This window comes from Geospiza fortis, unplaced genomic scaffold (assembly GCF_000277835.1).
Source record: "Geospiza fortis unplaced genomic scaffold, GeoFor_1.0 scaffold25, whole genome shotgun sequence".
Classification (NCBI taxonomy): Eukaryota; Metazoa; Chordata; class Aves; order Passeriformes; family Thraupidae; genus Geospiza; species Geospiza fortis.
The window spans coordinates 2,024,883-2,036,714 of NW_005054423.1; the positions used below are offsets into that span (position 1 = coordinate 2,024,883).

The 11,832-nt window shown below is 37.4% G+C and overlaps 1 protein-coding gene across 7 annotated transcripts in view; it reads right to left on the reverse strand.

The window, feature by feature from the left end:
* ZFHX4 (zinc finger homeobox 4) overlaps positions 1-11,832 on the reverse strand; it is a 155,881-nt gene that overhangs the window by 111,873 nt on the left and 32,176 nt on the right. For 6 of the 7 annotated variants that reach the window (XM_031061711.1, XM_031061708.1, XM_031061706.1 and 3 more), the window contains one exon: positions 10,649-11,151. In XM_031061711.1, coding sequence (XP_030917571.1) covers positions 10,649-11,151 — 503 coding nt within the window. The remainder of the gene's footprint in view (positions 1-10,648; positions 11,152-11,832) is intronic. The other variant, XM_031061712.1, reaches the window with a different exon arrangement.

The following is an 11,832-nucleotide window of genomic DNA, read 5'->3' on the forward strand; positions in this document are numbered from 1 at the left end:
TGAGTGAATTGGGATACAGTCTCTCTGTAGCATGAGATTCCGGAGTCTCGTTTTTTTGATTACCAGCTCAACTCTTCCTTATCATAGAAATTGTTACTTACACAGAACTCTTCAAAACCAGCACAGCTCTTTTATTTTGTGTGCCCTAAAATGCTTTGGGTAAACCATATCATCTGTTTGATGATTTTGAGGTAGCTGAGGCCACAGAATTTGAGCTTCTCAATGAAAAATTCATGAAATAAAAGAAAAGAAATATCTTAGCAAGACTTCTTGGATCCAACCCCTACATGTAACATATTGAGTCAGAGATGATCCCACAAATCTATTTTTGTTTTTTGAAAAATAAAAAAAGACAACACAAAAAGGAAAAAAAATTTCAAAGTGACTACAGAGTGCCTGAGTAATGATTTGCTCTTTCTCAAAAATACCTGTAAGCAGTCCTAATGACTAGCTACAAAGATTTTCATTTATTGAGTTCTATAAGTCAGAGAAATTCAAGTGTTGTGAAGATACTGTTGAAGCCTGACACACTACAAAACACACCAGTGGAGACAGGAACAGAGAGACAGGGCCCACTGACAGCATATCCAATTCATCGTGACCTATGAGACTACCTTAGTATATCAAAAAGTGACAAAGGATATCCACAGCCTAGATACAAGATCTATTACTGAGATGCATCTGCAACAGGGTTAGACCCAGGAGACTAGCAATACAGCAGTGCTCTCAAATCTGCCCAAACTCTAGGTCAGAAATTTGGTAAAATTAGTCTTAAACTATTTTCTGTGGCCTGTGATCTTTTTCATCTGAGACCTGACTTCAGAAGATCCTGTCCTGACATATCTCAGGATTCCAGCTTCCTCCTGGGTCAAGATTTTGAGTCACAGAAGCTCCTGAACAAATAAGGACATATGGTTTTCAGAAATACTTGCAGTTTGGACTTATTTTTTTCCACCCACTTTATTCTTCCTAATTTCCAGCCATTCATTAGCTGCTTACATATCTGCAAATGCCAAAGGGCGTTTCCAAAATAGTAACATCTAGATACTAAAGCTGTCTCATTTCAGTAGTAAAGCAAGCTTTTTTCCATGCTCTCATCACTAGCATACAAACAAGAATACCAAGATGCTCCTTAGACTTTGTTTCATTGTTCTTGTTGTAAAAATGTCAAGTTTCTGGTCATTCACCAAGTGTTTATTCAATTAGAGAATGTTAGTATTTTTTTCCTCAATCTATTTCTCATAGAGCAAGTTTTTGTCTAGGTTACATAGAAAACAGGAACATTGTTATCTGAATGGTATGAAGCTGTGTCAGGGGAAGTTCAGCTTGGACAGCAGGGAAAGGCTCTTTACTGAGAGAGTGGTTGGTCACTGGCACAGGTTTCTCAGGGAAGTGGTCACAGCACCAATCCTGTCAGAGTTCAAGGAGCATCTGGATGACAGTCATACAGGTTAGTTTTCAGTGTCTTGCGAGGAGCAGGAAGCTTGATTCAATAATCCTTACGAGTCCCTTCCAACACCAGACATTCTGATTCTATGATTCTGTGAATAAGAAGTGCCTTTCCTTCTCCTTTACTATTAGGACACAGAGTTTTGAATTTAGGATAAGGATAATATCAATTATAGCTATTATAATACTTGAGCCATTTACAACATCTTAGGATTTTCCACAGAAAACATCTTTCTTTTTAATAAAGTTGTTTGGAGACAACTGACTTCTCCCACCCAAGAAGTGCTATAGGTCCAAACACAAGCTTAGGACGCCAATGGAAAAATCCCATATGTGCTAAACAACTAAAATCAAGAGATGTAGACCTTTGGAATTGCCTGATAAAGTTCTAGAAAGAAGAGTTTTCACTGCTGGCCTTTACTTTAAAAGAGTCATCTTGGACTTTCTCTAAAAGTAATCTAGTTTTCTGTTAAAGTTTGGGGTACCAACTATCCCAGAGGAGCAGATTCTGTGCCATCTTTATGGGTAAAGGAGGGTTGGCTCTATGGTTCTTTTTTCCAGGAGCAGTGCAAGGAAGTAGTGCATGTTCTTGATTTTTGAGAGAGTTTACAAGGGAGAGCAGGGACTACAAATTAATAGCCTCTTTGGGCAGAACACTGAATACTGCCCTTATATGCTAGGTTTCTTGCACATAATCCAGCAATAAACCAGTAGTTATACAGTCATGTATTTTACACATGTGAATCATGTGAGCAGCATGGTTTGATTAATACTGTAGGATCACAATTTTAAATGGAAAAAAAAATCACATTTTCTGTTAGGCAACCCTACTGGTCAAACATCCACTCTTGGAATGAAGCTAGTATGTTACTATCCATAGTTCCCATTAGCAGTCTCTTTCCTATTCATGCATATAACCAAGGAGTATTGCTCATACCTCTCACACATGACAAACCCATTTTTTTCTGTTATTGTAACTGCTACTGCAGTAGGATGCCCAAGGCATGGGAATCTGCACACTTCATCATTCAAAGACTACCTTTGCTCAATTTTTGTTTTCTTCAATACCCCCTGCCTTTAAAAGCTAAGGATTATTTTAATGCCTTCCTTCCCACTGGTAGAGTAGAACACACAGTTTCCCCTGAGGCTACAGTGCACAATATGCTGTGTATCTGTCTGCTGCAGTACTGAAGGGCTGGCATGTTCTGCTGCAGACCAAGGGGGTAATTTCTACGACATTCTCCTTCATGGCTGTCCACAAAGGAAAGGTCTTGAAGTTCTTAGAAAAGCTTCACTTCTTTTATGTATCAACATGAGGTTGTACGAACATCAGTCTGCACTATCTGACTGTATTAAGTACACCAGTCTAAAAGGCAGATCATCAGGTTCAAAAATTATTGCAAGCCACCACTTGTAATTTATGTTTTATCCATGTAAAGCCTCTACTCATATTTAAGGTAATTAATACTCATTTTCTGTTGTACTGTATTATATTTTACCAACAAACATACACATGGAAGTTTATCCAAGAAAACACATCTCCTGCATTGTGCCTGATCCTTGCTGAAATCAACAGAAATTGCATTTCTTAGTATTTCACACCAGCATCTCCACTATCCTTTCTTATCCTTTTCTGCTTCAGTAGTGCCTCAAAGGAGGAAGAAAAGAAGAAATGCAGAAAATTATCTGTCCAGCAATATAGACATACATAGAGCCAATACAGTCTCAAAATCTATGTATCAAAAAGCTTAAATCTGTCCTGTACATATGAGGCCCATAAGATTTTACTCCAATTAATTCTCCTATAAAGTCACAATTCTGGCATTTTGGTGGATGGACCAACAAATGCATAGACCAAGGGAAAGTTTCTTCTAAATTACTTAGCAAAAACAATAGCAAAGCTAAATTACATGTATCCATGTCAAAATATAACTTTCCTGTCATGCGTCAGTCTTTTTACTTTTTTTTACTGCTCATTTTTAAATATGTGGAAGAGAGCGTAGAGAAAAATCTCACCTGGGAGAGTCTGGCAAACTAATTACAATTTTAGAAAAGACACCTGTAGTGAGTTGCATAATATCAGCTAAAATCTCCTATGGGTAACAAGAAAATCTATGTTGCAAGGCTGGGAGGGAGTGGCTGCTAAACCCATAGCTGCAATCTATTAATGCACACAGACGTATGCACTCACATTGACATAATACTCTTACATACACTATACACTGCATCTCTGCTTTGAATCTCAGTCAGAAATAATTACATATTTCTCTTAATGTCAGAATGAAAGAACTCCAGGCACAAAAAAATAGCTGTCATACACCCATTTTGTGCGTTGAGCATATGAATAAATGAGGCTGATGCTTTCTGCTGCTTTGGCTTTCTTTGCTCACTTTTCCTGCTCTCCAAGAGGACCTGCTCACTCGGGCTGCACTTGCACACTGCAAGCAGTCTGGTACAGCCTCTTTTCCAAGAGCAGCCTCACACACCCTCACCCAGGACAGAACAGAGGCTGGGATTCTGGGCAGCATTTCAATGGAAGGACAAGAAGATTCTTTAAACTATGATTTGAGAACATCTCCCTGTTTCAGCAGTGTACCATAAGCTGAATACAAAATATGGTATATTTTAACAAGGACCATTATGTAAGAGACAGCCCAGACATTTGAATGTCAAATTAAATGTACATAAAATATAATGTGAAAATGCTTTCTCTACTGTTTTATTTTAATTTTATCATAAAAAGGGTAGTTTTGAAATTGCTATTTTACCAGCCAACAATTTTTTTTGTTAGTTGGGGGTTTTTGGATTTTTTTAGTAAATATTCTTGTCGATAGTGTACAAGTACGTATAGTAGGCATATACATTATTTGTAGCTATGACTACACAATATATGTATAGCTGTGACTAGACAGTGTGTTCTTTGAATGCTGGTTTCTCTTTATACATGTAAGCACAACGGCATAATCTGAATTACAGTAACTGAAACTTGCAGTGGAAATTAAATTTCATAAAACATTTAAAACCATAAGTGAACACAAATCTCAAAGGACTTTAAAAATTGAAATGCCTTCTATTCTCTTTATGAGAGTTGTGTTGAGGAACAAATTAGAATAACTTTTGTTTATCACTGAAAACAGTTTTATTCTAAGCAACCAAAAAGAATAACATCAAGCAGCAAAGCATGGTTTAGCTCCTCAGGTGCGCAGACATATTCCAATTTCCTTTCCTCAATGATTTTTATGCAAATCAATGCTGCACAATCTCCTGACCTCTTTTACCATCATATTGGGACAATGACAGTAAAATAATTGGATTGGCATATTTGTAGGATATTTTATTTTATATTAAAAAGTTAGGGCAGGACGATTGAAATGAAAAGAATGTCAGTTTCTGTTAATTCCAAGCTGATCAAGTACCAACATTTCATGCCAAACAGAGTAAAGAAAACAAAGTGATTTGGGCTGTTAGTCCATTTGTCCCCTTGTGCATATACTTCACATCCCCCTCAGTTGTTAATTCCTAACAACCATGCTTTCATCCAGAACAAGGATAATGAGAAAAAACCAAGCAGTGTTCCTTGGGGAACTGTTACACTAAAAGTTACCTAAGGACTAAATCCCAGTTGTGCCTCCTGCACGTGATAAAGATGAGCAAAGCATTCAATACTCCTGGCTGATTGAAAATCCAAATATGCAAACAGCATTATGGAATCCAGACAGACTATTCTGCTTCACTGATGACAGATGCAGAAAAAAAAGCTGGTCTGATTAATCTTTTGACTTTGAACCAGCAGAGGAGTGGACATCTCGCTTTAAAGAGCAATGCAGAGCCCCAGCTGAAGAGCAGGTGCTGCACGGTATTTGCCTTTCCTGCAGAGGATGCTAGCTAGCAGGACCAAGCAGCTGACCATGAAAATTCTTGGCCCTAAGTGACCCAAGAACAGATTATAAATCCATCCCATAAAATATAGCAAAAGCCCCATTTGTTCTTCCACCCTTTCAATATGTGATGTTATACATTTGTGATTCTCTCATTTTATTGGACTCTTTAGAAAGCTGTTTATGATCACTTGCGGACAAAACAAAGGCTCGTTGTAAACTCTCTTTTAAATAAGTTGGAAGGTCAATATGAAACAAAGGCCACCACTTTCACAACTGCTTACATGCAAACTGTGCTTGTGTGTGTAATATTACAATGCATTTCAGCAAAGGGATAGAGTCCTAGCTAATTACAAAGCTAACATATAATAGCATTGCATTAGCAGCCCAAGAATTCCTATTGAATTGCATACATCTGAAAATAGAAAGACATGGTTGTGCTGAAACTTAATTATCTTGGCAAAAACTGTGAGGGCTTGAGTCTCAGAAGACGTAAACACAAAGCTCTGCTTTACACTCCCAAGGATCTAATTCTTTGTTTATTCAGACAACCTCCATCAGATAAAACTTACCATTTGGATTGACTGATTTGCCTTCTTATTTATAGTATCTACAGCTAAGTAACACAATTACTGTGTGGTTTGTGAGCAAGAGAAAGAATACTTCTGACATACAAGCACAAGGCTTGAAAGAGACAATCAGAGTGCTCTGCCAGTTTAAAAAACAGTTAATGCTGTTGCATTCCACCCTAGGCGGAGAAGACAAGCCTTTTCCAAGGACAGGTCTGACTGAAATGCTTTTTTATAGGTTCAAAGTAAAACATTATGGTAAAAAACTGAATACAGCTTTGTTTGTTTCTTTAGTCATCGTTAGCAATAGACATAAGGGTATTCTGGTTTTGAGCCCATATGGAAAGACCATCAACACTTTCTGCTTCTGGGTCCTTTGCCAAAATACCATATCCCACATGCCTTTTACCTTAAAACATAAAAGAAAAGGTGTTGTTCTGGTCAAATAAAGGAATAATTTTTACTAGCATACGTCTAATGTTAAAGCTGCCTAAATCCTGCCAAAGACATTACAACACCATCTGCAAAACAGATTTTCATTAAATTGATCAGTTTAAAGTTAAGCAGCTAGGCAGATGATGCTTTTGAGCTAACCTTTAACCTTTAACCTTCTTAAACTGAAATCAGGTCATTCCTTTTGGGTGATATCTTTGCTGCTTGAGAACACGTGAGATAAAGAGATATACCAAAACTTAAAAGTCATAGCATAAATAGTGTTGTGGATCAATATTTTTTCAATAAAAGGAAGACCAGAGTAGTTCTCGTAGTCTGCTAACTGCTGCCTCTCACTTCCCCTGAGCTTCTAAATAGTTGCATACACAATGTAAACTGCAGTAAATGCACAGTTTAAAAGCAATTTTTGAAGGTATTATCAGCAAATCAAATAATATTTTTTATAAACTGGCTTCAAATATTAATTTGTGATTAGAAATGGATCATGTCATTCAGTTACTTGGTTAAGTAAATTTTACTTTCAGACATTCCAGTTTATTTAAAAAAAAAAGCTGTCTTGTACTTATTTATTTATTAATAATAGTATTTGGAAACTATTTTATGAGCACAGGACATGATATATGCAGTTCCCTGAAAGCTATTTGACTACGCTACAAAATGGCTGCCTTAAGAGCAGTTCCAGCTATATGTATTTTACATCCACAGAGACAGATTACCGTCCTGCCTCAGCTTCTCAAATCTGCAGAAGCTGAATGCTTCCTCCTGCAGAATGGAAATGCACTCTGTTGCTATAGAAGCTTTCTCTGTTTACTTGCGGAGTCACTGAATGCTTCTTGATGGATACTGCCAAGAACCTGCAACTCTTCTGTGGTTTAATTTGCTAATATCAAGCTCCACAATTCCAAAAGTAAGTCTTTGGGAAATTCATTTAGGCCAAGCTGAGTTCATTTAGGGTAAGGCTGTCTTTGTTCTGGTTCTTAGCAGCCACATTACCAACACCATTTGAATACTGCACTTCTGTAAGGAACAACCAGGCCATTTCTTCTTTAAATAACTTAGAAAACAGCTGAAGGTTCCACTTTGCCACATTTAGAATCTAACTCTAAAAGTGACATTTCCGTACTGCCTAAAATTATACAGCTTCAGAAGAGAAGCTCTGATGTTCATGGCTGCTTTAAAAGCTACAGCTATGAAAAGACATCCTTTTATTCCATCAATAGTTAAGCACAGGGAGAAAAACCAAGCTGTTACGGCAACATTTATAAGAAGAAAATTCACAAAACAATAACATTTAAACAAATATAAATGACTGAAGAAAAACTTTGAGGTGCTTGACAAAGCAAAGGAACAAAGCCACAGATTCTTCTGTGCTTTCAGATGGTTTTAGTATTAAACTTTTTATTGCCAAACCATATTCACAGCACTTTAATTTTAAAAAAGAAGAGCTGCTTGAATATAAACACAATTCATGAATATTCGATATTACTCCCAAGGCATATATCTATTATTCATACAAATTAATGTTCTTTTTTTTCCTTAGGTGCTCTAAAAGTTTATCTGATGTATCAAGAGAAAAAAAGTTTACAACTCTCTTGGTGTCAACAGCTTCACCAAGACCTGACAAAACTATCAAGTCTGCTAGCAAATAACTTAGCAGATTTTCAAAACTGCATTTATTTACATCTTGAGGCCTGAATGTAGACTTAAAATTAAGAGCAGCATTTTCTGGGTGATGTGCAGAGGCATTACATTCTATTATAGAGCACACACACCTGGAACATCTTGGTCATTTGGGACACATTGTAGCACTTCATGCCAACCCCAAATCTTAAAAAAAAACCACTAATACTCCAACTGATATTTTCAATGTGGTATTGCTCTCCTTCAAATTAACCTTAAAATGAAATTATATTAAAATAGTGTATGAGTGTGTATATGCTATCTGCTTTCCAAGAGTCATTAAACCTGGTGGGGTTCAAATTTCCAAGATTCTCTAGGAAGTCGTGAGGGACAGAAACTTTTTAAAAAGCTGAGACACCCACTAGCAATCCTAGGGACAAGTCCTTTAAAAATACATGCATCAGGAGAGTTGGAACCCTATGGTTAACAGCCAGACACTTTCAATTGTCCTACTTAGGCCATGAAGCCTAGAGGGTATCTGCCTAGAGGGAGTTTATGGATTCCATTTCCACTGGGATGTCCTTAGCTGATTCAAAGACAGAGCTCCAAAGGCTAGTGATGGTCCCTTGCTGTGTATGATAGTTGCTACAAAGATGCTACTGAGCTGCTCCATCTAACAAACCAGGATCTGGCAAAGAAGCAGATCCAGCAGCAGGACATTTTCAGTGAAGAGGGCCAAAAGCTAATACTCTCTCCCATAGCATCCCACATCAAATATTTTGTAGGACAGGCTGGAAACCCAAACATATTTGATGAAGGTTTCTCTAGGGATCAGGTTGAGTGAGTGAGTGAAGAGAAAGTACTGTTTTGAGTAGATAGTTTGAGTACCTTGTGACTATAGTTAAAAAAAAAAATAAGCAGCTGGCATCTTGTTTTCAACAATTTCAATTGAAATTTCAATTTCAGAAGCTTTGGCAGTAAAGCCATCTGAGAAAAGCCTTCTGCCTTCCCTTCTCCTACTCCATCGTCACTGTCTGTGGCACCGTTTAGTAGCATTTCTTTGAATGGTGGCATGATAGAACAAATAATGGAAATAATGCAGGTTAACACTCCAAAAAAACAGACGGGGACCAAAAGTGGTTGTTTTGTTTGAGGTTTTTTTGTTTGGTTTTTTTTTTTTTAAACCCTGACTTAGAGTGTGGCTGCATAATGTAAATGGAGGATTGAAGGAATGGCTTCACAGATGACAGGGAGCAGGAACCTCTAAAGGAGTTTTGCTGCAGAGGCAGGCTATGTCACTAGACTCTCAGCTCTTTTCATACTTTTCGTAACAGGATTTTAGACCTTAAAAAAAACCAGCAAAAAATAACACTCCCTAGAATTAAGGAAAAATGCAATTTAAATAAAATATATTAAATTAGCAGAGCAGCCAGCACTGTGGGACAGTATAATAGACCAAAACTTGTGTTACTACCATTTTTGCTCACAGCAGATGCTTCAAAGTTTCAACTATCAGGTTATAAAATGAGAATCTATGTTACTGCCTGTGCAGCATGTATTAGCTCAGACCAACCATTTGAACATGGCTGAACACCAGAAAAATGTTATTTCTTCCTTAAACTAGAGGTCTGCTGAGACTTTTCCATATTTGTTCTGTATGTACAGGTCTTCAACATGATTAGAAAACCAGCATAGTTGTTGTAATCAGCAGATGACTCCTGATAGTTTAGTTATCACAGATTTCTAGTATAAATCAATAGATAACACTTGCAAAATGGATTTTCTAATCATATTTAGAGCTTGTTACAGTGACTAATGGTTTGCAATATTTCCTGAATTTTTATATCCCCTAGACAAAAGAAGTTTTTAATAAGTTACAAAGTTATTCATCTTGGAAATGAATGTGTTATATTTTGTACATGAACCAAGACAATCAAGCCAATCCAGTAAACACACTGCAGAAAATAAGTTACCCCATAATTAGGGTTTGGAAAAAGTCATGACAAGTTGTGTAATAAATGGTATTCATCACTCCCACATATTCATTATATCCACATAGTTTTTTCCAGTAAAGATAAAAATATAGTTGCCATTCTACTAACATATTTATCTACACCACACCCTTTCATGTTTGTGAAAAATCATTACTGGTTTGGAAAAGAAGGGCAGACAAAAGGATGACAGTGCTTACTTTTGAATATCCTTTGTAATAATGTGGCATATTGCATGTGCTTACTGAAAATACCAATGTAAAATAACTTGGCTGTGATACATTATGGTTGCAAACAGATACATATGCCAGAAAGTGATCTCCTTTTCCTGGGCACAGTATGGCAAAAACATCATTTTCCATAATATCTGTCAAGCTTCTGATCAAAATGTAATGGACAAAGTCTGAAAAGGTTATGAGAGATGTAAAACATCATTTATTATAAGAGAACTTTTTTTTAAAAATGACTTATGGACCCTGTGTTTGCAGAAGGGCCTCCTAAATGACCCCTAGGCAACTCAGCAGGACTCATCTGTAGCACTCCTCCCTGACTAACCTGCATGTTTGACCATATGCATGTTCGATAAACATTTACTCTACTAATTCATCAAAGTCCTGACTGGTGAGCCCTGAATGGGTTAATTCCCCAGCCTACTTGGTGCTGGCTGGAGTTGCTGTCACAGACTTACCTTGTAGAGTTTCAGGGCTGCCTCGTGCCTGTGATTGGTAGTATGTAAGCGCAATTTATCCACGCTGTTGGTGTAATAGTCACAGGCGTTACATTTCAGGTGAACTGGGTTGCCAATGGCAATACACTTCAGCCTCCACTCATTAGTTTTGCCGCCTTCCTTAATGTGAGCCACCAGTTGATATTTCTGCATATGTTTGTCAGTCTTGCAGTGGAGCTGGAAGTTCGCTTTGAGCTGAGTGTTGTAGTTACAGAGCTTGCACTGGTAGATGTCTCCAATTACAGCCCTCCACTCCTCTTCGGGGAGTGAGCGCTCACTGCTCACATGCACACTTAGGGCCTCCAGGCTGTCAGAGGTGAATTTGTTGCAAACAGCACACTGGAAAAGCTTCAGCGCTGGGTCACTGATATAAGGTGACAGCTCTCCTGCAGTAAGGAGGGACAGGTCATCACCCATTAGCTGACCACTGGCAAGCCGGATTTCAGGCGGCAGCTCATTATTTACTACAGGAGAAAAAAAATTAAAAGGGAAAGTAGAGACCAGCAAGCATAGCACACACAAAGGAATCCGTAAAATAAAGCCTTGACAAGGAGTTTGCTTTCTCTAGAGCTTAAACTATAAAAAGCTGTAATAGGATTGAATCAGGATCAATTACAATCATCCCTTTCAGCTTCTAAATTCCCTCATCAGATAGCCTTAATTACTCCTACTGGGCATGATGTCATTCTGGAATTTGTATTTTCAAAGGCATGAAAGTTGATCAATAAAATAACAAAACACCAATGCTTTTGTAACTTAAAAGGCAAGATTAACTTACACAGCACTAATTGTAGTTTTGTTATATCCTTTAAATGATGCTAGAGGTAGGTCAATATATATATATGTGTGTATATCTACAATATATTATTCAGGTTAATAGTAACTAGACTAACTTAGATACTTTTGGTACCACATCTCAGCATTTCTAATTTTAAAATATACCCAGTGAACAACATGGGTACAATTTAGGTACGTCAAGAGGAAACGTTACAAATTAACAAACTTTGAGAACTCTTTTTAGTAGGAGTCTGCACCATTAGGTAACAGATTGACAGTACACTGCTCACACATGAGCATTTGATTCCAATTTGCCCTTCTCTTACACTTGGAATACAGACAATTTGCTGACTATAAAGGGGCATTGT